This window comes from Procambarus clarkii, chromosome 18 (assembly GCF_040958095.1).
Source record: "Procambarus clarkii isolate CNS0578487 chromosome 18, FALCON_Pclarkii_2.0, whole genome shotgun sequence".
Taxonomy (NCBI): domain Eukaryota; kingdom Metazoa; phylum Arthropoda; class Malacostraca; order Decapoda; family Cambaridae; genus Procambarus; species Procambarus clarkii.
Window position 1 is genome coordinate 33,098,213 of NC_091167.1, and position 23,958 is coordinate 33,122,170.

The window sequence follows — 23,958 nt, forward strand, 5'->3', positions numbered from 1 at the left end:
AGAACTTAAACTCACTAATCTCCAATCCTCTTGAGCCATCGTGAGGTAAGGTGGTGGACGTGACAAAGATAACACAACACTCCACACTTGACTGAAGCAACGCCGGCAAATTTTCCCCGTGGGCAAATCTGTCTAAGAAACGTTGATGTGACATTGAATCAACGCTGATAACCTTTGTTGATTTAACGTTCCTGGAGCGTATTCTGCCCGCTGGGATAACATGACTGTATATATATATCCAGCCTTCTCAAATGAGCGCGTTATATGCCAGTGCAGTCAACCCATACTTGGCCAACCTAGCAATAATTCTTGAACATAATGACGCTTAAAAGACGCGTCTATGAGAGGTAAAGATATCATTTAGGACGGTCGAGGACGACGTGCCAGGGAACAAACTGTCCCCAGCGCACGTATAGCCAGTGTTCGCATGACGACCGTGGCTTCCAGGATGGAGACAAATAAGAGGATGTTCTACCACTTATTTAAGTACACTTGAGGGCAAATATAATACGAGAGAGGAACTCCTCGTACTTCACCATCCACATACTGCCTAGTTCTTGTACCACGTATAAACAGATATTAGTATATATATATATATATATATATATATATATATATATATATATATATATATATATATATATATATATATATATATATATTGGTGTATACTGGCAGCAGGTTTTCTTTCACACATGTTTCATTGAATATGACCTTATATTCTGTATTTATTATTTTCTGGTTTAGGGATATATATATATATATATATATATATATATATATATATATATATATATATATATATATATATATATATATATATAATTACACCAGCTCCAATATTCCTATTTTGCAGGAGATTGTAAACTGGAGCAATAAGTCAGGAAATAATTGTAAGGATGCGCAAGAGAGGCAAAAACACACACGCACCTTTATAATGAACACCTGGACAACGTGGGGCGTCATTAAGGTCTGGGAACAGCAACAGTTGCCACAAAACAAGGGGCCCCAGCACCTCGCCTGGCCGGGACCTGCAGCAGCTGCACACACACACACACACACACACACACACACACACACACACACACACACACACACACACACACACACACACACACACACACACACACACCCTCCCACGCTATCTCCCCCAGCATCTTCCTGCTTCACTAACGCCCCCCCACACCTGCGCCTACGCACCCACCACCTACGCCCACACATCCCCACCACCTACGCCCACACATCCCCACCACCTACGCCCACACATCCCCACCACCTACGCCCACACATCCCCACCACCTTCCACCAACAGTGTGTGTGTGGGGGGGGGGAGGGAAAGTTGCACTGTCTGCACTTCGAATGTTTGCGACGTTTCAAGTCACGTATTTGCAATTTTTGCAATCGAGTATATTCGCCGTTTTGCTGCCGCGATGTGTTAATTGATGCGTGTTCACAGTCGCTCGGGTTTTTGTGTGCTGAGCGACCCCACCTGCCGCAACTGTCTCGCATTCTGACACTTGCGGCTGCATGATCCACCAACCTCACTTTGTGAACACTTGTCTTCATGTTGTAGCCATACGTTCACTGGCTACTGTTGTTCCCATACCCTCACTAGCTACTGTTGTTGCCATACGTTCACTGGCTACTGTTGTTCCCATACCCTCACTAGCTACTGTTGTTGCCATACGTTCACTGGCTACTGTTGTTCCCATACCCTCACTAGCTACTGTTGTTGCCATACGTTCACTGGCTACTGTTGTTCCCATACCCTCACTAGCTACTGTTGTTGCCATACGTTCACTGGCTACTGTTGTTCCCATACCCTCACTAGCTACTGTTGTTGCCATACGTTCACTGGCTACTGTTGTTCCCATACCCTCACTAGCTACTGTTGTTGCCATACGTTCACTGGCTACTGTTGTTCCCATACCCTCACTAGCTACTGTTGTTGCCATACGTTCACTGGCTACTGTTGTTCCCATACCCTCACTAGCTACTGTTGTTGCCATACGTTCACTGGCTACTGTTGTTGCGATACGCTCACTAGCTGCTGTTGTTGCCATATGCTCACTCGCTACTGTTGTTGCCATACCCTCACTAGCTGCTGTTGTTGCCATATGCTCACTAGCTACTGTCGTTGCCATACGTTCACTGGCTACTGTCGTTGCCATACACTCACTGGCTACTGTTGTTGCCATACGCTCACTCGCTACTGTTGTTGCCATACCCTCACTAGCTGCTGTTGTTGCCATACCCTCACTGGCTACTGTTGTTGCCATGTGCTCACTAGCTACTGTCGTTGCCATACGTTCACTGGCTACTGTTGTTGCCATACGTTCCCTAGCTGCTGTTGTTGCCATACGTTCACTAGCTGCTGTTGTTGCCATACGTTCACTAGCTGCTGTTGTTGCCATACGTTCAATGGCTACTGTTGTTGCCATTCGTTCACTAGCTGCTGTTGTTGCCATACGTTCAATGGCTACTGTTGTTGTCATACGTTCACTGGCTACTGTTGTTGCCATACGTTCACTAGCTGCTGTTGTTGCCATATGCTCACTGGCTACTGTTGTTGCCATACGTTCACTAGCTACTGTTGTTGCCATACGTTCACTAGCTGCTGTTGTTGCAATACGTTCAATGGCTACTGTTGTTGCCATACGTTCACTAGCTACTGTTGTTGCCATACGTTCACTAGCTACTGTTGTTGCCATACGTTCACTAGCTACTGTTGTTGCCATACGTTCACTAGCTGCTGTTGTTGCCATACGTTCACTAGCTGCTGTTGTTGCCATACGTTCACTAGCTGCTGTTGTTGCCATACGTTCACTAGCTGCTGTTGTTGCCATACGTTCAATGGCTACTGTTGTTGCCATACGCTCACTCGCTACTGTTACTGTGGTACTCTCACTAGTCACTATTGTATTAGTGGTCACAAAATCATACATTACGGGTGTTATGGTTGTGGTGCAGATATCACCACATTCGTATGGTGATATCTTGTCGTTTTGTCGTATTGTTGAGAGATTGTGTTCCGTCATAGTACCGCTAATTATGTTGTATCACTTGTCACAAATAAAGTGTCTAAGGTGAACAGGAGCATCAGATGAAAGGGAAACTTATCAAACCGTTTCTGTTCCGCTCGGGTCCCTGGGTTGTGAGCCGAGGACGTAGGCCACTGCGCCACAGGGCATAGTATTTGCGCTACAAGGCCTCTTTTGAGGTCACGCTAGGTCCTCTTGTGAGGTCACGCTAGGTTCTAAGGAGAGGGTCCCAGCCACCGTCCCACTAACGGATCCCAGCCACCGTCCCACTGACGGATCCCAGCCACCTTCCCACTGACGGATCCCAGCCCCCGTCCCACTGACGGATCCCAGCCACCGTCCCACTGACGGATCCCAGCCCCCGTCCCACTGACGGGATCCCAGCCACCGTCCCACTGACGGATCCCAGCCCCCGTCCCACTGACGGGATCCCAGCCACCGTCCCACTGACGGATCCCAGCCACCGTCCCACTGACGGGTCCCAGCCACCGTCCCACTGACGGATCCCAGCCCCCACCTCACCACCACCACTATTCACCGCCGAAGCCTTTACATCAATTGTAACATCTCTTTTTCCTGGGCTGTCGAGCCGTGATCCCAAAGTCTCCCCCGGCCCCTAGTTTAAGACTATTATAGTATCACAAATAATGGGATCTATGCACACAAAATACAGTGGTCCCTTTCAGGCTGTTTCTGTTGTGCGGGTCTGTGAGGGGCGCGGCGGGGGGCGTGGGGGGGTAGGGTAGCAGGGGCCCACAATGGCGCCCCGGGGCACACCGACACTACAATATTCACACGAACTTTGAATTATTTTCCTTATCTTTATAGATTTTTTTGAAGCCAGTAGCAACGTTCCTTGACCTTCCACGCTCTCAGATCTCAACATATTTTAATTTGCACACAGAAGGGGTTAAAAAAAAAAACACACACACACACACGAAGGACAGGCGCAGGGGGGGGGAAGGGGGGAAGAAGCAAGGCTGTCTTGGCTGACAGGAACAGCTGCTAATTACAGGTTCACTGTAAACATTGCCTATTTACTTGTAACTCACTGATCCCATAATCCGTTATCATCTCCCGTGACGCGTCGCGGTAAGACACCTTCACCAACACCGATATTCTCTCCTCAGAAATCACCAATCCACACGGGTAATGTATCCACCAAATTCGCGCCTTATCTTTCACAAAGAAATAGTTGAAATGCCTGGAGCATGTACATACGTGGGTCAACACGCACTGAAGCCGGTTATACAAGCACGGCATGCGTGTCGGGGAGCAGCAGCAGCAAGCAGCATGGCCAGGAAGCAGGGAGCAGCTTCCCAGTAGCGCCCCAGCAAGCAGGGAGCAGCTTCCCAGTAGCGCCCCAGCAAGCAGGGAGCAGCTTCCCAGTAGCGCCCCAGCAAGCAGGGAGCAGCTTCCCAGTAGCGCCCCAGCAAGCAGGAAGCAGCTTCCCAGTAGCGCCCCAGCAAGCAGGGAGCAGCTTCCCAGTAGCGCCCCAGCAAGCAGGGAGCAGCTTCCCAGTAGCGCCCCAGCAAGCAGGGAGCAGCTTCCCAGTAGCGCCCCAGCAAGCAGGGAGCAGCTTCCCAGTAGCGCCCCAGCAAGCAGGGAGCAGCTTCCCAGTAGCGCCCCAGCAAGCAGGGAGCAGCTTCCCAGTAGCGCCCCAGCAAGCCAAGCAGCCGCCAGCTTTTCAATAGTCGCCGCGGATTTTTTGGTGACACGGGCGCGGCGGGGTGCCACGGGCGACACAGTAGCGCCGAGGCGCCCCGCTGCCTCGCCTTCTGCCTTTTCACTCTCATTCTGACCAGCTTTTTCCCAGAGAGTGAGAGAGAGAGAGGAGTGAATAAAAAGCTAAGTCTGGGCCGGCGACAATGCCTCTTGTGCCGCGCCTTCCTCGTTACAGATTTGTGGGTAGTCTCGTGGTGTGCTGCTGTCGGAGATTAGTGGCTTATTGCATGCTGTATGTGCTCGCTTGAGGCCATCAGCGAGGGCTGTCATGCGCTCAGGAAGGTGTGAGTGTGTGTGTGTGGCGGTACACAGAGAACGGGTGTTGCATGTAAGGTTCAATTAGCAGAGATGCGCGTTAATGATGGTGTGTGTGTGTGTGTGTGTGTGTGTGTGTGTGTGTGTGTGTGTGTGTGTGTGTGTGTGTGTGTGTGTGTGTGTGTGTGTGTGTGTGTGTGCTTGGCAACTCCTGACGTTACTAATGATGTGTGAAACTGACGGCCTGTGTAGTGGAGGTGACACAATCACCGCCGCCTCCATCAGTAGCGACGGTCGTCCCCCCCCCCTCTCCTTCCCTTCCCTCCCTCCCCTCCCTTCCCCCTCCTTGTGATCTTTTCACCCCCTCCTGTGTGTTGCCCTCACTCCCCCCTCCCCCACCCTGTGTGCTGCCCTCACCCCCTATGTGCTGCCCTCACTTCCCCCGGTGTGGTGTCCATACAGTGTGAACACTCCACACTCCACAATGAACACCCCCCCTAATGCACAGTTCATCACCCCTTAGCATAGGGAGGGGGGCTTCACTCCTCACCGTACGACTTTTCACCCCACCCCCTCCCCCCTCTCTCTCTCTTAAAGTCCGGGGGGAGGGGGGGGGGACACCCCTACTCTTGCCAGACGACTCACACGATTTCCCGACGAACAACTACACGAAATCAAATTCGTGCAGCACACTTGTGGCTCGTAGCACGCCACCGATTTGCATACATGACGTCTAGCGAATGTTTCATGCAACCCACGAGGCATTAAAGCTGTCCCTTTATTGCCTAATCTGCATATTTTTCAATCTTTGCTGCAAATGAAATCGTCCAGTTGTGTAATTTCTCATTCGTTTCATTTAATATGCCTTGTTAAGATAACATGTAAATGGGACTTTTAGCAGTTTGTGTACACGGTGTGACGGGTGTTATCGCCGCGACAATGACCGGCATATATTAATATGTGATGGAGCCTTTATTTCCTGTCACTATTATTTTGTATAATGGATATTATTCTGTATAATGGGGGGAGTGTGTCTTGTGTGGGGCTCCCACGTATGCATGCATATTGTCTTCTCTTACCACCCCGTGTGTGTGTGTGTGTGTATATATATATATATATATATATATATATATATATATATATATATATATATATATATATATATATATATATATATATATATATATATATATAAGTCCCTGGCCGTCTCCGGAGGATGGAGCAAGTCCCTGACCGTCTCCGGAGGATGGAGCAAGTCCCTGACCGTCTCCGGAGGATGGAACAAGTCCCTGACCGTCTCCGGAGGATGGAGCAAGTCCCTGACCGTCTCCGGAGGACGAAGCAAGTCCCTGACCGTCTCCGGAGGATGGAACAAGTCCCTGACCGTCTCCGGAGGATGGAACAAGTCCCTGACCGTCTCCGGAGGATGGAGCAAGTCCCTGACCGTCTCCGGAGGATGGAACAAGTCCCTGACCGTCTCCGGAGGATGGAGCAAGTCCCTGACCGTCTCCGGAGGATGGAACAAGTCCCTGACCGTCTCCGGAGGATGGAGCAAGTCCCTGACCGTCTCCGGAGGACGAAGCCAGTCCCTGACCGTCTCCGGAGGATGGAACAAGTCCCTGACCGTCTCCGGAGGACGAAGCAAGTCCCTGACCGTCTCCGGAGGATGGAACAAGTCCCTGGCCGTCTCCGGAGGATGGAACAAGTCCCTGACCGTCTCCGGAGGATGGAACAAGTCCCTGGCCGTCTCCGGAGGATGGAGCAAGTCCCTGACCGTCTCCGGAGGATGGAGCAAGTCCCTGACCGTCTCCGGAGGATGGAGCAAGTCCCTGGCCGTCTCCGGAGGATGGAGCAAGTCCCTGGCCGTCTCCGGAGGATGGAGCAAGTCCCTGACCGTCTCCGGAGGATGGAACAAGTCCCTGACCGTCTCCGGAGGATGGAGCAAGTCCCTGACCGTCTCCGGAGGATGGAACAAGTCCCTGACCGTCTCCGGAGGATGGAACACGTCCCTGGCCGTCTCCGGAGGATGGAGCAAGTCCCTGACCGTCTCCGGAGGATGGAATAAGTCCCTGACCGTCTCCGGAGGATGGAGCAAGTCCCTGACCGTCTCCGGAGGACGAAGCAAGTCCCTGGCCGTCTCCGGAGGATGGAACACGTCCCTGGCCGTCTCCGGAGGATGGAACACGTCCCTGGCCGTCTCCGGAGGATGGAGTGGGTCCCGGTGGGAAAGGGACTGATCCTCACGCCTGCGGGGAGATGCATAAAGCGATAAGGTCTCTTAACAAATTCTCCAAGATGGAGGATAAAGCCTTGTGGACCTCGCCTCAACGCCACTATATGCACCGCCTTCTTTCCTTCCCGTGAGACCTTCATCGTCCCGCAGGTCCTTGAGCCTCGTCGCTCCGGGGTGCGTGGGAGAGCCCCTTCAAGCTGCCCATGTAGAATAAACCTCTGGTGTAGACGAGAGAGGGAGGGGACGTCTTCTGGGTGAGGATTAAGAGGTGCTGTAGCTACGTCATTCTTGAAAAAGCCTCCGAGGTGGCGTCAGTAAGGACGAGGATTTCGGGGTGACCGAGGGAGACTATCGCCCCTCGAGCACGCTAAGTGAGGCACTTGTCCAATGATATTATCTCCCCCGACGGCCGGTGTTGTCAGGAGGGGCATATTGGCCGTGGTAAAAAGAGAAGATTGAATGAGGAGCTTCCAGTTACAGCCATCACGAGAGGCGTCGACTGGCCACACAGCTGATGGACTGTTTAACGTCTGGAGGCTCGCGGTGTTTATGTGGCTGGCCGCTCCACGCCTGGTGTTAAAACGTGGTCTGCTCCACGCCTGGTGTTAATACGTGGTCTGCTCCACGCCTGGTGTTAATACGTGGTCTGCTCCACGCCTGGTGTTAATACGTGGTCTGCTCCACGCCTGGTGTTAATACGTGGTCTGCTCCACGCCTGGTGTTAATACGTGGTCTGCTCCACGCCTGGTATTAATACGCAGTCTGCTCCACGCCTGGTGTTAATACGCAGTCTGCTCCACGCCTGGTGTTAATACGCAGTCTGCTCCACGCCCGGTGTTAATACGCAGTCTGCTCCACGCCTGGTGTTAACACGCAGTCTGCTCCACGCCCGGTGTTAATACGCAGTCTGCTCCACGCCCGGTGTTAATACGCAGTCTGCTCCACGCCTGGTGTTAATACGCAGTCTGCTCCACGCCTGGTGTTAATACGCAGTCTGCTCCACGCCCGGTGTTAATACGCAGTCTGCTCCACGCCCGGTGTTAATACGCAGTCTGCTCCACGCCCGGTGTTAATACGCGGTCTGCTCCACGCCTGGTGTTAATACGCAGTCTGCTCCACGCCTGGTGTTAATACGTGGTCTGCTCCACGCCTGGTGTTAATACGTGGTCTGCTCCACGCCTGGTGTTAATACGTGGTCTGCTCCACGCCTGGTGTTAATACGTGGTCTGCTCCACGCCTGGTGTTAATACGTGGTCTGCTCCACGCCTGGTGTTAATACGTGGTCTGCTCCACGCCTGGTGTTAATACGTGGTCTGCTCCACGCCTGGTGATAATACGTGGTCTGCTCCACGCCTGGTGTTAATACGTGGTCTGCTCCACGCCTGGTATTAATACGTGGTCTGCACCACGCCCGGTGTTAATACGTGGTCTGCTCCACGCCTGGCATTAATACGTAGTCTGCTCCACGCCTGGTATTAATACGTGGTCTGCACCACGCCTGGTATTAATACGTGGTCTGCTCCACGCCCGGTGTTAACACGCAGTCTGCTCCACGCCTGGTGTTAACACGCGGTCTGCTCCACGCCCGGTGTTAACACGCAGTCTGCTCCACGCCTGGTGTTAACACGTGGTCTGCTCCACGCCCGGTGTTAACACGCAGTCTGCTCCACGCCTGGTGTTAACACGCAGTCTGCTCCACGCCCGGTGTTAACACGCAGTCTGCTCCACGCCCGGTGTTAACACGTGGTCTGCTCCACGCCTGGTGTTAACACGCAGTCTGCTCCACGCCCGGTGTTAACACGCAGTCTGCTCCACGCCCGGTGTTAACACGCAGTCTGCTCCACGCCTGGTGTTAACACGCAGTCTGCTCCACGCCCGGTGTTAACACGTGGTCTGCTCCACGCCTGGTGTTAACACGCAGTCTGCTCCACGCCCGGTGTTAACACGCAGTCTGCTCCACGCCCGGTGTTAACACGCAGTCTGCTCCACGCCTGGTGTTAACATGCAGTCTGCTCCACGCCCGGTGTTAACACGCAGTCTGCTCCACGCCTGGTGTTAACACGCAGTCTGCTCCACGCCTGGTGTTAACACGCAGTCTGCTCCACGCCCGGTGTTAACACGCAGTCTGCTCCACGCCTGGTGTTAACACGCAGTCTGCTCCACGCCTGGTGTTCGTCTGAGACACGAACACTGGAGAAAACGTCCAAGACGTCACTCGTCTTCCTGTGTTTACTGGAGACTTCCTTCTGGCCGTAACAGCTTCTCGGCACACAGTAACACAACGTCATTTGCTCACTTCAGCGGACGCGGTCATCTTGAAAGTTCGATCAGCATCAGCAGTCGTCTTAATTTGTCGGTCAAATAAACTTTATTCCAAAGATCAGAGAGAAATTACCACTGCGTTAGCTGGTATGTTTACAAACATGTTAACTCTGCCCCCATGATATATAACCAACCATAAATCTAGAGTTGGAACCCGAGCGCAGGAATCGAAGCCCGTGAAGCCTCAAAGGCTTCAAGTGGGCTTCCAAGCCTGAACCCCCATGACTCCAGTATCTCGAGCTCTCAACAGAATATTGAGATCCATTCTGCTAACCACAAAACAAAATGTTTGAGTTTGTTTATGTTAAATGTAAATAACCGGCATTTCACGACAAAATCACTCCCAATATTTTTACCTCCTAAGAAGCAAGCAACTCCTTTACCTTCTCTCCCACCCCCCCTACCCCGCCCCCACCCCTTCTCGTCTCCTCCAGCGGCCCTTAAAAGACGCGGCAAAGCCCAGGGACCCTTGAAGACCCTGAAGTTCGTGCAGCGACCAGAGGGGCTGCTGAAGACGGGGCCCTCCTCCTCCTCTCAAACGACACTGTGGCCGAAAGCATAACAGTGGCTCGGGGAAAACAGTGCCGGGCCACATGGCAAACTGATCTCATAATCCCCATAAAAACCCACCGCAGTTCGACCGTCGTCAATTGGGATGGTTGGATCGGTGCTCCGGGCTGGCCGTGTCCTCCTCTTGGGGGCCCGGAGTTTCCGCTAGGGTGACCTCCGATAAATACACCATTGGACCCGCGGTGGGCCCTCCACGGCGCACCCGCCCGGAAAATCTTGATACTAGATATCTTTATTGAGGATTTTTACTTATGCAGATGTAGGGCAGCTTTTGTGTGGCTGAGTGCGTGCTTTTGTCCGGCACACCATAACAGTTCGTCTCCTCAAGGGGGACTCTTTTTTTTTTTTTTCTTTTTTAACTGCTTTATTTACCTTTTCTATTACCGCCTAACACGGTAAAAAAGACAAAACTGACTACTGACACTTAGCGAATGGTATTTGGCACTGTGTGTGTGTGTGTGTGTGTGTGTGTGTGTGTGTGTGTGTGTGTGTGTGTGTCTGTGTGTGTGTGCGTGTGTGTGTGTGTGTGTGTGTGTGTGTGTGTGTGTGTGTGTGTGTGTGTGTGTGTGTGCGCGCCTGTCCAGCATATATTCCCTAACGTTCCCAAACACAAATTTCATTGAACCTAAAACCGAAGCAAATTCAAATGTAAAATAGCCACATTTACACACACAGACAATAACACGAGATCAGACGCAGCTCAAATAAAAAACAACAACTAAAAGTTTTTAACATACAAGACTCTCACATTAAACATAAAATACTACAATAAATTCAAGTGGACGATACATTACATAAACTTACGATAAAAAATAAAACAGCGTGGTATAAAATCAAAATAAGTGAAAAAAACTTTAGGCCTACATGTGTCTGTATACCAGAATCACAGAATGGTTGCCTTGCTGGCTAGGCCTATGAAAAAAAAAGAAGACTCCATTCGGTGATAACATTCAGTCAGCTGTAGAGAGAATGCTGACTGGCCACCAGGTGCCTAAGTGCTTTAAATATGGAACAATTACACTTTACCTGTACCTTAGCCCCGTGCTGCTTATAACATTTTGTTCCAAGTAGCTGAATCTAGAATAACAACAAGAACAGTCTTTACCTGTTTCTGTGCACTCTCCCTGCCCTACGTAATCCCTATCCCACACCCTACCTACTCTCCTCCTATCCCATGTTCTCTCTCTCTTCCTATCCTACATACTCTCTCTCTCTCTCTCTCTCTTCCTGCCTCAAGGAAGAAAGTACCCCATGCAATCTTTCCAGGTCTCGAGTAGTCTCCTGTTCTCGTCCACTCTTCCCCCCCCCCCTCACCCCCTCCTCTCTCTCTCTGTCTCTCTCCCTCTCTCTCTTTCTTTCTCTCTCTCTCTCTCTCTCTCTCTCTCTCTCTCTCTCTCTCTCTCTCTCTCTCTCTCTCTCTCTCTCTCTCTCTCTCTCTCTCTCTCTCTCTCTCTCTCTCTCTCTCCCTCTCTCTCTCTCTCTCTCTCTCTCTCTCTCTCTCTCTCTCTCTCTCTCTCTCTCTCTCTCTCTCTCTCTCTCTCTCTCTCTCTCTCTCTCTCTCTCTCTCTTCCCCACCGGAGTGGAGTTGCGTGTTCTTCACTCAGTGTGAGGCGCAAGGCAGCCGTTTTGTTGGGCTCAAAATCGTCGGAGGACCGGGCCTAATACCCAATGACAGCCTCCCACTGGGTCCAGCCCAATCTTGTGCTGGGCTACCAGTACCGGGCTCCTGAAGTAGCAATACTGGGACTGTGGGCTACTGGGTTGGTCCTGAGCATCACGGAGCGTCCCTAATCTACTGTAGTACCGGACAAGTGGTGCAGGAGATGACTGGATACTGGAGTGATACCGAATGTTAAAAGCGGGAGGACGGAGTGATTCCAGCATTCCAGGCAAGTTCCATTAAGGAGGTGGGACATCAAAGACAATACAGGGGAAACAGGTGAAGCAGTTCTGGTGTACCGAAGACTCTTTGATTGTACAGCAGCTTAGGCTACACGCCCTCACCTCGTAAAGCAGAGACGTACGGAATCATAATGCTAGCATGTGGTAGGGTAGATAAGATGGGAGAGGAAGTGGCGAAGACGAGTCGGTTAAGGTAGTGGTGATTACAAAGGTTAAGTACCCTTAGCCTGTGAGGTGTTGATGCCTCACTAGGAAGGCCATAACAGGGATGACTGACAAGACGAAGGTCAAACCATCTGGGGAGGATGACCTTCCCAGATGGTCTAGATATGTCTTCACCCTTACCTCGTATTCCACCTCTTCCTCCTTGTTGTTGTACGCTTCTGAAGGTGTTTACTAAGAAGCCGTTATAACTTGTTGACAAACCTGCTCCAACGCTGACGCTAAACCCCCCCCCCCCTGGCCGTCACTTGTGTGTTACGTCACTCGTGGTTGTTACATTGACGTCACTCGTGGGTCGTCACACTGACCTAGTATTTGCACTTGTGTCTAGGTCAGGTGAGGCCGACCTCCCAGTAATAGCTCCAGCCTAGACCTGGTCAAGGGTTCCCTTAGTTCCTCGCCTCAGGCAGTGAGGGAGTGTGTGGATATCTTTCTAGCAGACTTAGACAGCTGATGGGATTATGTTAGAGCGAGAAGGGATTCTGTCACATCTCTCCAGCAATTAAGTGCTTAATTGCACACTAGTTTCTTTATCAGCTACCTCACCCTGTCAGGGTAAATGAGACAAATGTATGTGAATGCATGTGTGTGTGTATATATGTATGTGTATGTGTGTGTGTGTATGTATATGTATGGGTATAAAGCATATATGGAAGCTGATCAGAATTACATTTCACCTTTGTGAATGTACATTAATGACACTATGTAAAAGACACATCTAATACTTTATGTAGGGCGTACGTAAATCTGTATATCTTTGTATTTACGTATGTAGGTTAGCTTAGCATTTTAAAAGCACCGAATCACCTTCTGTGGTTGAGTGTTCAATAAACCCTTGAACTGTATGTTTAACACTTCTCTAACCCTGTCCATGGAGGACAGAAGAAAATGTATATATGCTGGTTAGCATTGTAAATGTGTGGCCACGTCTGTGGTAGAAAAATAATAATAAAAAAAAAAAAAAAAAAAAAAATCTCTCCAGCCTACTTTAACTAGCCGAGGAAGGCTAGCTGCTCGCTCTGGGTGTTAGAGCCAGAGCGTTGAATGTTCCCGCCGTAATTGAATAGGATATTGACTGCTCTTTGCGCATTTCTGCTCTACTACGAAATTGGTCGGCAGACTTACCCTCATAATCCTCCACACGATTGAGGATCTGTTCGATATGAGTTTAATTCCTTGTAGCCCAAGGTACAGGAGGATTAGGAACATCGTAGTGATTAGAGTTACATTAACTGATGATTCGGGGGCTTGTTAGCGTCTGAATGGGTACTTTGATGTTAGTTATCACATCAAATATTGTGATTTTCTGTGCGGGTTCGAAGGCTCTTTTGACAGCAAGCTTTTCGATCTGAATTGCGGATCTATCATTATTTACCAGAGCTGCCTGTACAACGGAAAGTTGTTTAGCCATAAACGGGGTGTTGGTTGATGCACGAGGATGTAGAGGTGTTCCCCAAGGCGGCTACTGTCTCCCACACTCATCTTCCAAGCCCGTTTACCCTCCAAGATGTTAACCTCACCTCCAACACACCCCGCGGGGGCTACTCCCCCGTCTCCGTCACCCCCTTCCCCCCCTGGGGCTGCTCCCCCGTCTCCGTCACCCCCTTCCCCCCCTGGGGCTGCTCCCTATCCTTCACCTCCTGTATTTACTCTCCTAACACCGACCTCCGCATGGTAAACACCTAACACTTCTGCACCTCGACGCTCCTCTCCATCTGAACCATCCCCCCCCCCCTAGACTTAACAAAGTCTTAACCCCCTTAGAGCCGGTCGGCCGAGCGGACAGCACGCTGGACTTGTGATCCTGTGGCCCTGGGTTCGATCCCAGGCGCCGGCGAGAAACAATGGGCAGAGTTTCTTTCACCCTATGCCCCTGTTACCTAGCAGTAAAATAGGTACCTGGGTGTTAGTCAGCTGTCACGGGCTGCTTCCTGGGGGTAGAGGCCTGGTTGAGGACCGGGCCGCGGGGACACTAAAATCCCCGAAATCATGTGAAGATAACCTCAAGATTGGCTCCAGAATATGCCTCAGTATTCCCCCACAGCATACACACACACACTCAAAAGCTTATCAGCTTGTCCTGGTCTATATATAAAACTGGTACTGAAGGTATGTACAGCAAGGTCATGCTGCCTGAGGCGTTGAGTGTGTGTGTGTAATTAACGGCCTTTATATACTGTACAAAATACTGTATATCAACAGTAACATGTTTCTGTGTATACTTTATCAAATAAAATATTGTATTATTATTATTATTATTATGATACACAATACATCCTGGCGCGACTCCTACAACCACCCTACCCCCCCTCCCCCTCCCTTCACCCCCTATCTTCCCCTCCTCCTCCTCCCTGTACCCCCATCTCTCCCCTCCCCCCCCAGCACCGTGCACGGTACCCCAAGCGTACCTCACCGTCGCTTGCACCCTCGCCCAGTCATTGTTGTCTGACGTCACTCCCTCATCAAGTCCAACAGTCAGGACCTGTCAAGTCCTGTCAGGTCTTGACTGTTTTCAAGAATGATGTTGAGTTTCTCGATATAAGCCCCGCTGGGCTCTGATAGTCACCGCTGGGCTCTGATAGACACCGCTGGGCTCTGATAGACACCGCTGGGCTCTGATAGACACCGCTGGGCTCTGATAGTCACCGCTGGGCTCTGATAGACACCGCTGGGCTCTGATAGTCACCGCTGGGCTCTGATAGACACCACTGGGCTCTGATAGACACCGCTGGGCTCTGATAGACACCGCTGGGCTCTGATAGACACCGCTGGGCTCTGATAGTCACCGCTGGGTTCTGATAGACACCGCTGGGCTCTGATAGTCACCGCTGGGCTCTGATAGACACCGCTGGGCTCTGATAGTCACCGCTGGGCTCTGATAGACACCACTGGGCTCTGATAGACACCGCTGGGCTCTGATAGACACCGCTGGGCTCTGATAGACACCGCTGGGCTCTGATAGACACCGCTGGGCTCTGATAGACACCGTTGGGCTCTGATAGACACCGCTGGGCTCTGATAGTCACGGCTGGGCTCTGATAGTCACCGCTGGGCTCTGATAGACACCGCTGGGCTCTGATAGTCACCGCTGGGCTCTGATAGACACCGCTGGGCTCTGTAACGCGTGGCTCCGATAGACACTGTTGGGCTTTGTTTAATTGTCGTTCTCGTCATACCCTGGTGGGACGTGTCGTACCCCGACTTGTGTAGACGTGTTGCTTCGTGCGTCAAGCAATCGTTGTCGGGACGTCGTCCGACACGGTGAGGGGGGGGGGGGGCGGCGGGCGAGGGCCTGGGGGAGCCTGGCCAAGGCGTGCCTATATACCCCTCTGACACACCTCCACCGTCGCCCATGACGGTCTAAGCCGTGGTAAACAATTGTCGCGGTGTTGTAACAAAAGGTTTATGGAGATAAATAACTCCAGGGCCTTCACTGCCCCTTTGTGTCCGCTTGACAGAGGTCAGGCAGGCAGGCAGGAAGGCAGGCAGGGCAGGCAGGCAGGCAGGCAGGAAGGCAGGCAGGCAGGCAGGCAGGCAGGCAGGCAGGCAGGCAGGCAGGCAGGCAGGCAGGCAAGCAAGCAGGCAGGCAGACAGGCAGACAGGCAGACAGGCAGACAGGCAGACAGGCAGGCAGGCAGACAGGCAGGCAGGCAGGCAGGGCAGGCAAGGCAGGCATCCAGGCAGCTCACAGTTGGTGCCTGAGGCAGGCACTGACTCTCATCATTTTCCCAACTTATTTTCCAATTGTCACTGGTCAATACCCCTCCCTCCACCCCCGAGCTGCTGCTCTTCCCCACACACGTCGTCTGTTGTGTCAACAAGACGGCTCCAAGATGTTTAATGTGTCCCCTTCACCACGTTCAAAAAATGTATCAACAATGTTCGCCGCTAGACAAGTTAAGAATGCCTCTTTCTCATCCCAAACAGTCTCCTGTCTCGCGGGATACAATCCTCCTCCACCAACAGTCTCATGGACCCAGGTCTTGCATCTGTCCCACGGAACGATAGATGACTGTCCTGTGGAGGTAGCTTGCCTCGCGCGCGCGCGCACACACACACACACACACACACGGGATCTGGCATTAGGCGGGATCCAAGAGGCAAAGCTCGATCCTGTAAGCACAAATAAGTGAGTACACACACACACACACACACACACACACACACACACACACACACACACACACACACACACACACACACACACACACATACACACACACACACCATAACTAGCGTTATACCATCCGCAGTAAAGATTATATTGCAGTCCCATGCATCTTGCGGCCTCGGCTCTTAAGTCAATACAAGGAAGCACTATTTCACAGAAAACGGGAAGATATCACCTAAAGCGGTGACTCTTATAATACCAGGCTCCACCCCCAACCCCCCACACGCCTGGGAGGAACAAGACATAGGTTTCTGAATGTCGTTCATATCACCAAACATTTTTACCTCCATCTTATATTATTTCATTCATGTGTGTCTACCAACCCCCCTCCCCCCGCAAGCACAATTAGGTTAGGTGAGTACAACTAGGTAAGTACACACACACACACACGGGATCTGGCATTAGGCGGGATCCAAGAGGCAAAGCTCGATCCTGTAAGCACAAATAAGTGAGTACACACACACACACACACACACACACACACACACACACACACACACACACACACACACACACACACACACACACACACACTCACACACTCAACAAGACAATAAACACCCACATCTCGCCACAAAAGCTGCCACTGGGCCGCCCCCTACACACACACACAAGAGACACACACACAAGTACTATCATCAGCTGCTCCACCGCCTTTCACGGGCCGCGGGGAGTAACAATGCTCACGATACTTTAATAATTCACCCGTGACTCCCAGATCGATACAAAACAGAGCAGCGACGGACAGGAGTGGCCAGGAGAGGCAGGGAGGGGGGGGGGGGGTCGGGGTGTGGGGTGGGGGGGGGGGGGGTCGGGGCCTTGGGGCGGGGGGGGTCGGGGCGTGGGGGGGGGTCGGGGCCTTGGGGGGGGATGAGATGGTCTGCCAAAACAAACAATGATAACAAGAAGCCTCCCCAGAGTGAAGGGTGGTAAATGTTGATGATAATGGCTTTGGAGAGGACACTCGAATGCACAGACGCACACGCATGCGCGTATATACATGCGTACGCACGCGCGCAAGCACGCCTGAAATTGAGGAAATGCACGATGGATTACAGCGGGATGACTTGGACACGCTGTAACCATCCTCAAGTCACAGTCGAATTGAGAATGGTCCAGGACGGACCGAAACGTCGTCGTCCCTTCACCTTCTAGTGTGTGGTCTGGTCAACAAAATGTAACCATGGTCTGGGAGGTGACTCCTGGAGTTCACTACAAGCGATTACAAGGTGCTGGAGAAAGAGCAGACTTGAGGAATTATTCGGAGGGTAAAAGACTCTCCAAGAGTTGAACTTCAAAGACCCGAAGGTAGAGCGGCGACCTCCGGACTCGCTGGATTGGCCAACCTCTTGACGTCATTCAGAAATCTGGACGAAAAAATCATTCAGAACAAAACGCACGTTAGACTAATGTTAGGATATGCATCGCCGGCATCCATGGAGGCCCCCATCTGGTCAAGCACATACCGAAGGAAGAGAAGCATCAGTCTTGTGCCATCAGACTGGTTCCAGAGCTGAGAGGCATGGTATCATGAGACGTATGGCACGGAGGCACGGATCGTCACGTCCCTGGCGGAGACATGGTAACAACGTAGACATTACTCAGACTACTGGACGAGGTGACAAGGACACGCTGATACAAACACAGCATCCTTCCCAGATGACCCACGAGCCTCTTAGAGAGAGCATCTTCAGTATCAGGACTGTGGGATAATGGAATGCACTAGGAAGGCGACTACTGGAAACCGCAACACTATAGATGCGGATTGAAAAACAGACAAAGCACACCAAAATCCTTATAAATAGCAAGCACATCAGTGTATTAAAATGTTAAAAGGCAAGATCTAAGGGCTGGAGCTCAGTCCCAACAGCCACAGCTGGCCAAGTACACCCACAGCCGCAGCAGAACATCTTAGGCAAAGACGGTCTAATCCTCGGTAGTTTGTTTCGGATTTTCTCCCATAAACTTCTTATAAAACTAGAAAACGGTCGCGCTAGAGACAGCGACAAGTATAACTCCAAATAAACCTTCCCCCGGCCACAAATACAAAGAAAATTCGCCATGTAGGGGCCAGTGAGGATGTGATTGGTGGGCTGGTGGTGGTGGTGGGCTGGTGGTGGTGGGCTGGTGGTGGTGGTGGGCTGGTGGTGGTGGGCTGGTGGTGGTGGTGGGCTGGTGGTGGTGGTGGGCTGGTGGTGGTGGGCTGGTGGTGGTGGTGGGCTGGTGGTGGTGGGCTGGTGGTGGTGGTGGGCTGGTGGTGGGGAAGGGGGTGGCCAGCGCGCGGGCCCGTCCCGCCCCACGCCCCCTCCCCCCCACAGTGTTTGCAGTGAACACACAATAACAATCAATATGTGCGGGGTGATGAGGCTGTTATCATTGTGTGAGTCCGGAACACAGGCATATGTCGCTCGAATTATACACTTGTGGCCATCAGCCCTGTCTTGTTATGGCCCGGGGGGGGGGGGGGTGAGATGGGGGGGAGCCACACCTCATGCCTGGGGGGAGGGGGGGGAGCCACACCTCATGCCTGGGGGGAGGGGGGGGAGCCACACCTCATGCCTGGGGGGAGGGGGGGGGAGCCACACCTCATGCCTGGGGGGAGGGGGGGGAGCCACACCTCATGCCTGGGGGGAGGGGGGGAGCCACACCTCATGCCTGGGGGGGGGGAGGAGCCACACCTCATGCCTGGGGGGAGGATCCTCTTAATTCTTAAGAGGAAGCAAATGAAACGCAAAGTAAATACACCAAAATAAAAATACGAAAACCTTTAATAAAACGCGAGAAACTTTACGAAAAGTTAAAAAAATTAAAACCAAACCGGAAAAACGTTTCTTAGAATGCCAAAAAAAAAAAAAACGTGTATGGAAACGTTTACACAACACAAGTGTTGAATGAAACGTTCGTAAATCTATATAAATAAAAATGGAAATGTTCGTTTGTTCATAGTCGATAATCTTCGAAAGTTCTTCACCAATTGCTTTGAAATTGTTACACAACGTTCCATTTGAATACGCGCGTGTTTTTATATGCTACTATATAGATGCCGCCCCTGTGAGAGGTAAAAACATGCGTTTTTAAAAAACAGCGCCATCTGTTGCACATTAGACTAACACATGCTATACTAATTATGTTACGATTCCATTTCAAAGTTTCGATTTCATTGATAAATTTAATTTTCATAGATTTCGATTTATTTTCATTTTGATTTAATTATTTTGTTTGACATTGCGTTGGAATTAAGCTGTGTTGTTTACCATACCGTTCACTTCGTGAGTATAGTTTATTTTCTTATTTTTTCATTGTTTTCATTTCTTTCTTTTTTTAACTGTTTTTCTTATATTTCAGTGATGGGGAAAATCTGGGGCCAGATTCACGCAGCTGTTACGCAAGTACTTACGAACGTGTACATCTTTGCTCAATCTTTGACGGTTTTGGTTACATTTATTAAACAATTTACAAGCATGAAACCTTGCCAATCAACTGTTGTTATTGTTATAAACAGCCTCCTGGTGTTTCGGAGCTCATTAACTGTTTAATAACTGTAAACAAAGCCATCAAAGATTGAGAAAAGATGTTCAGGTTCGTAAGTATTTGCGTAACTTCTTCGTGAATCTAGCCCCAGATCATTTGATGTTCCCAATTTTCTGATGGAAACATCAGATCATTTAATCATCAGACGAGGGAGTAGGGAATGGTAGAAAGGACGAGGGGACAGGAGTGAGGGATGGTGGGGACGAGGGGACAGGGGAATGGAGAATGGTGGGGAAGACAAGGAGACAGGGGAGGAGGGGATAGTGGGGAGGAGGAGTGGATGGGGGAAGGGGAGAGGGGGAATGGTGGGGAGGACTGGGAGACAGGGGAAGGATGCTGTGGCTCAGCAACAGCCACAGCAACGTGTGGCCGGGTACAGCTAGTACGAAAATAATGAGCTCAGCACACTTGAAGAATATAATTTAAAGAATGAGTAAAATAAGAGCTTCATATACATGTCAAGTACAAGTGCCACTAAACAGAAAGAATATGTTGGGCCTTCATAAAAACACACACACACACACACACACACACACACACACACACACACACACACACACACACACACACACACACACACACACACACACACACACACACACAAGCCTCGTAGGGCCTGGTGGATAGCGCGCAGGACTCGTAATTCTGTGGCGCGGGTTCGATTCCCGCACGAGGCAGAAACAAATGGGCAAAGTTTCTTTCACCCTAAGTGCCCCTGTTACCTAGCAGTAAATAGGTACCTGGGAGTTAGTCAGCTGTCACGGGCTGCTTCCTGGGGTGTGTGTGTGTGTGTGGTGTGGGGAAAAAAAAAGTAGTTAGTAAACAGTTGATTGACAGTTGAGAGGCGGGCCGAAGGAGCAAAGCTCAACCCCCGTAAAAACACAACTAGTAAACACACACACACAAACAAATTATCAACTCACTCATATTCGTGTCCATCGGCTCATCTTTCGGCTTCCGTTTTCTGGGCCGGCCCTTGTGGTGGGTGCCCACCCCGTTGTAGTACTGGATCTTGCCCCCGTGGTCCGGGGGCGGGAACCCCTGGAGCACCTCAGGGGGCAGGTGGGGGTGCACGCCGTGATGGGGGTGCGGATGGGGTACGGGGGGTAGAGGGCCGCCTGGTAGCGCCCCCGGGAGCATGCCCATGGGGGTGATGTACCCCCCTTCCAGCAGTGTTGACATCTGTGGACGGTGATACACAACGCGCTTATTATACCATACAGACAGTGTGAGTATTGTGGGTCATCGGAACATATATACAAAAATATATAATCCTAAGGGCCCGGGTTCGATTCCCGGATGTGGCAGAGACAAATGGGGCAGAGTTTCACTAGACGCCTTTGCTCACCTAGCAGTAAATAGGTACCTGGGAGTTAGACAGCTGCTACGGGCTGTTGGGTGTGTATGTGTGTGTGTGTGTGTGTAAGAGAAATATATGTAGTAGACATAATAGAGGAAAATTAAAATGGTTAGAGAGGCGGAGTCCAAGAGCTAATAGCTCGAGTCTGCAGATACAAATAGCAAATGCACAAACATTCACATTTCACCTCATTAATCTGCTTTATATTCCCATTACAGTATTCCAAGATAATGTGTCACGTTAAAATTACATTATATATACATATATATATATATATATATATATATATATATATATATATATATATATATATATATATATAATATATATATATAATATATATATAATATATATATATATATATATATATATATATATATATATATATATATATATATATATATATATATATATATTCACTTCCAGTTAACAGCATTTGAGGTAAATCTTTGTATATATAAGCTTACAAGGGTTTTTGTATATATGTATGTCCTAGTAGATAGTTTATGTACGTCTTCAAGTGTATGTGCGATGAAAATACTGTATATTTCCTGTGCATATATATCTGTATAACATCTACAGAGGGAAAGATGATACCAATTGTTGGTGTTGTTTTAGATTTAGCTACTCAGTAAAAAATGTCCATGTAGCACGGGCTATAGTGAGCCCGTAAGGATGGATACAAGAAGGATATTTTACAAATTATTCACCCAAGTAGGATGAAGTGAAATGAGGTGTTACACAGTCGATGTTGACTGGAGCAGTAAAGTGTGGCGTGTGTGATGAGGAAATTCTGTCTTGCTCTTGAGAATAGTGTGATGTGCAGACGATGAGTCACACTAACGTGGCTGAAGATATGATGACCAAATTACTCATTAGAAAATAGAGAAACAACGACGTTTCGGTCCGCCCTGGAACGAAGACTTACGGTCCAGGATCAAGCCTTACTACTTAGGTGTAGCTAAGCATAAGCTGGCTGTTGATAGATTTATTGATGAAGATTAAGCCACCCAAGAGGTGGCACGGGCATGAATAGCCCGTAAGTGGTAGATTTTTTGGGGGGGAGTGATTGGCTGTTGATAGTTGGGTGTCTTTTATATGTAGGGCCTCGACTATGTCTAATCTTCTAGTGTTGTCTGTCGAGTATTTCGATGTTGTTAGTCAGGATACCTCCCCATAATCTCTATTTTTACCCTTCCCTTCTTTACCTTCCCTACTCCCCCATCATTTCTGTCTTAGGCTTCCCTCCTGCATTCTGCCCCAGTGCCCCAGCCCGGGCCTTACCTGGTAGTGGTCCCTGCAGTAGATGAGAGGTCCGCTCATACCGAACTGGTCGCCCTTGGTGAGCTGAATGTTGCAGTGGGCGCAGGTGAAGCACTGGACGTGATACACGAACTCCCGCGCGCGCATCACCAACTCCGAACTGCCGATGGCCTGGGAGCAGCGCGCGCACCGTCGCATGCTGAACAGCCTGGGCAACGGGGCGAGAACAAGCGGGGTTAGTTGGCTCACCGACCTGTACAAGGGAACAACAGGACGGGTTAGTGTGCTCCATCTATACCTTTATCAGGGGAACAAAAGTTTTTAACTGACAAAATAGGCTAGGCACTAGAGATAACATGTTGACCAGACCACACACTAGAAAGTGAAGCGACGACGACTTGATTGTTGCCGCCGAAGGCGGCTAGTTTATTATGCACCCCATACTCATCCTGTGAGCGGTAGCGCAAAAGCATTACAGAGGGCACAAAAGGTCTTTATCAGACCTCATCTTAGATTATTACATAAACAATTTCTTCTATCCTTCACACGACGACGACGTTTCGGTCCGTCCTGGACCATTCTCAATCAACTTGAGAATAGTCCAGGACAGACCGACACGTCGTCGTCCCTTCACCTTCTAGTGTGTGGTCTGGTCAACATACTTTAGCCACGTTATTGTGACTCATCGCCTGCACTATAGAACATGTTGTAACTTAACTAGGGAACCTGTGCAAGAGTACACAATAGCCGGGGTTACCTTAGGAACCTTCATACGTGAGAAAAAAACTGATCTATGTTGACTCAGGGTCAGTACAAAGCACCATGACCTTGGCTGCCTCTGGCACACAAACAAGGGAACGTGGTGTCATAAACAAGGGAACGTGGTGTCATAAACAAGGGAACGTGGTGTCATAAACAAGGGAACGTGGTGTCATAAACAAGGGAACGTGGTGTCATAAACAAGGGAACGTGGTGTCATAAACAAGGGAACGTGGTGTCATAAACAAGGGAACGTGGTGTCATAAACAAGGGAACGTGGTGTCATAAACAAGGGAACGTGGTGTCATAAACAAGTAGGGAAGTTTCAGAAGGAAAAACAAGCGACAAATTGCCATTAAATAGGTCAAAGGTCACGAGACCAACCGACTGACGAGAGTGCGGCCTCTCGACACAAAAGGTTGAGAAACACACGACCACGTGAGACACTGTAAACATACATCTGCTTCCCCCTTTTCCCAGAGTATCTCACGAGACAAGCAATTTTATATCTTATTAATCCCCACATATAGATCCCCACCCATTTACATCTCCCCAATAACCTCCCCCTCCCCTACGTCTCCCCATTACCCCTACGACTTCCCAT

The 23,958-nt window shown here is 50.2% G+C and overlaps 1 protein-coding gene across 1 annotated transcript in view; it reads right to left on the minus strand.

The window, feature by feature from the left end:
* The window catches only part of LOC138365866 (protein apterous-like), a 50,801-nt gene extending 27,955 nt beyond the window's left edge, over positions 1 to 22,846 (minus strand). The window contains exons 1-2 of the mRNA XM_069326480.1: positions 22,617 to 22,846; positions 20,896 to 21,154 (exon numbers count right to left, since the gene is read on the minus strand). Coding sequence (XP_069182581.1) covers positions 20,896 to 21,154; positions 22,617 to 22,793 — 436 coding nt within the window. The 5' untranslated portion in view covers positions 22,794 to 22,846. The remainder of the gene's footprint in view (positions 1 to 20,895; positions 21,155 to 22,616) is intronic.
* Between the last annotated feature and the right edge of the window lie 1,112 nt (positions 22,847 to 23,958).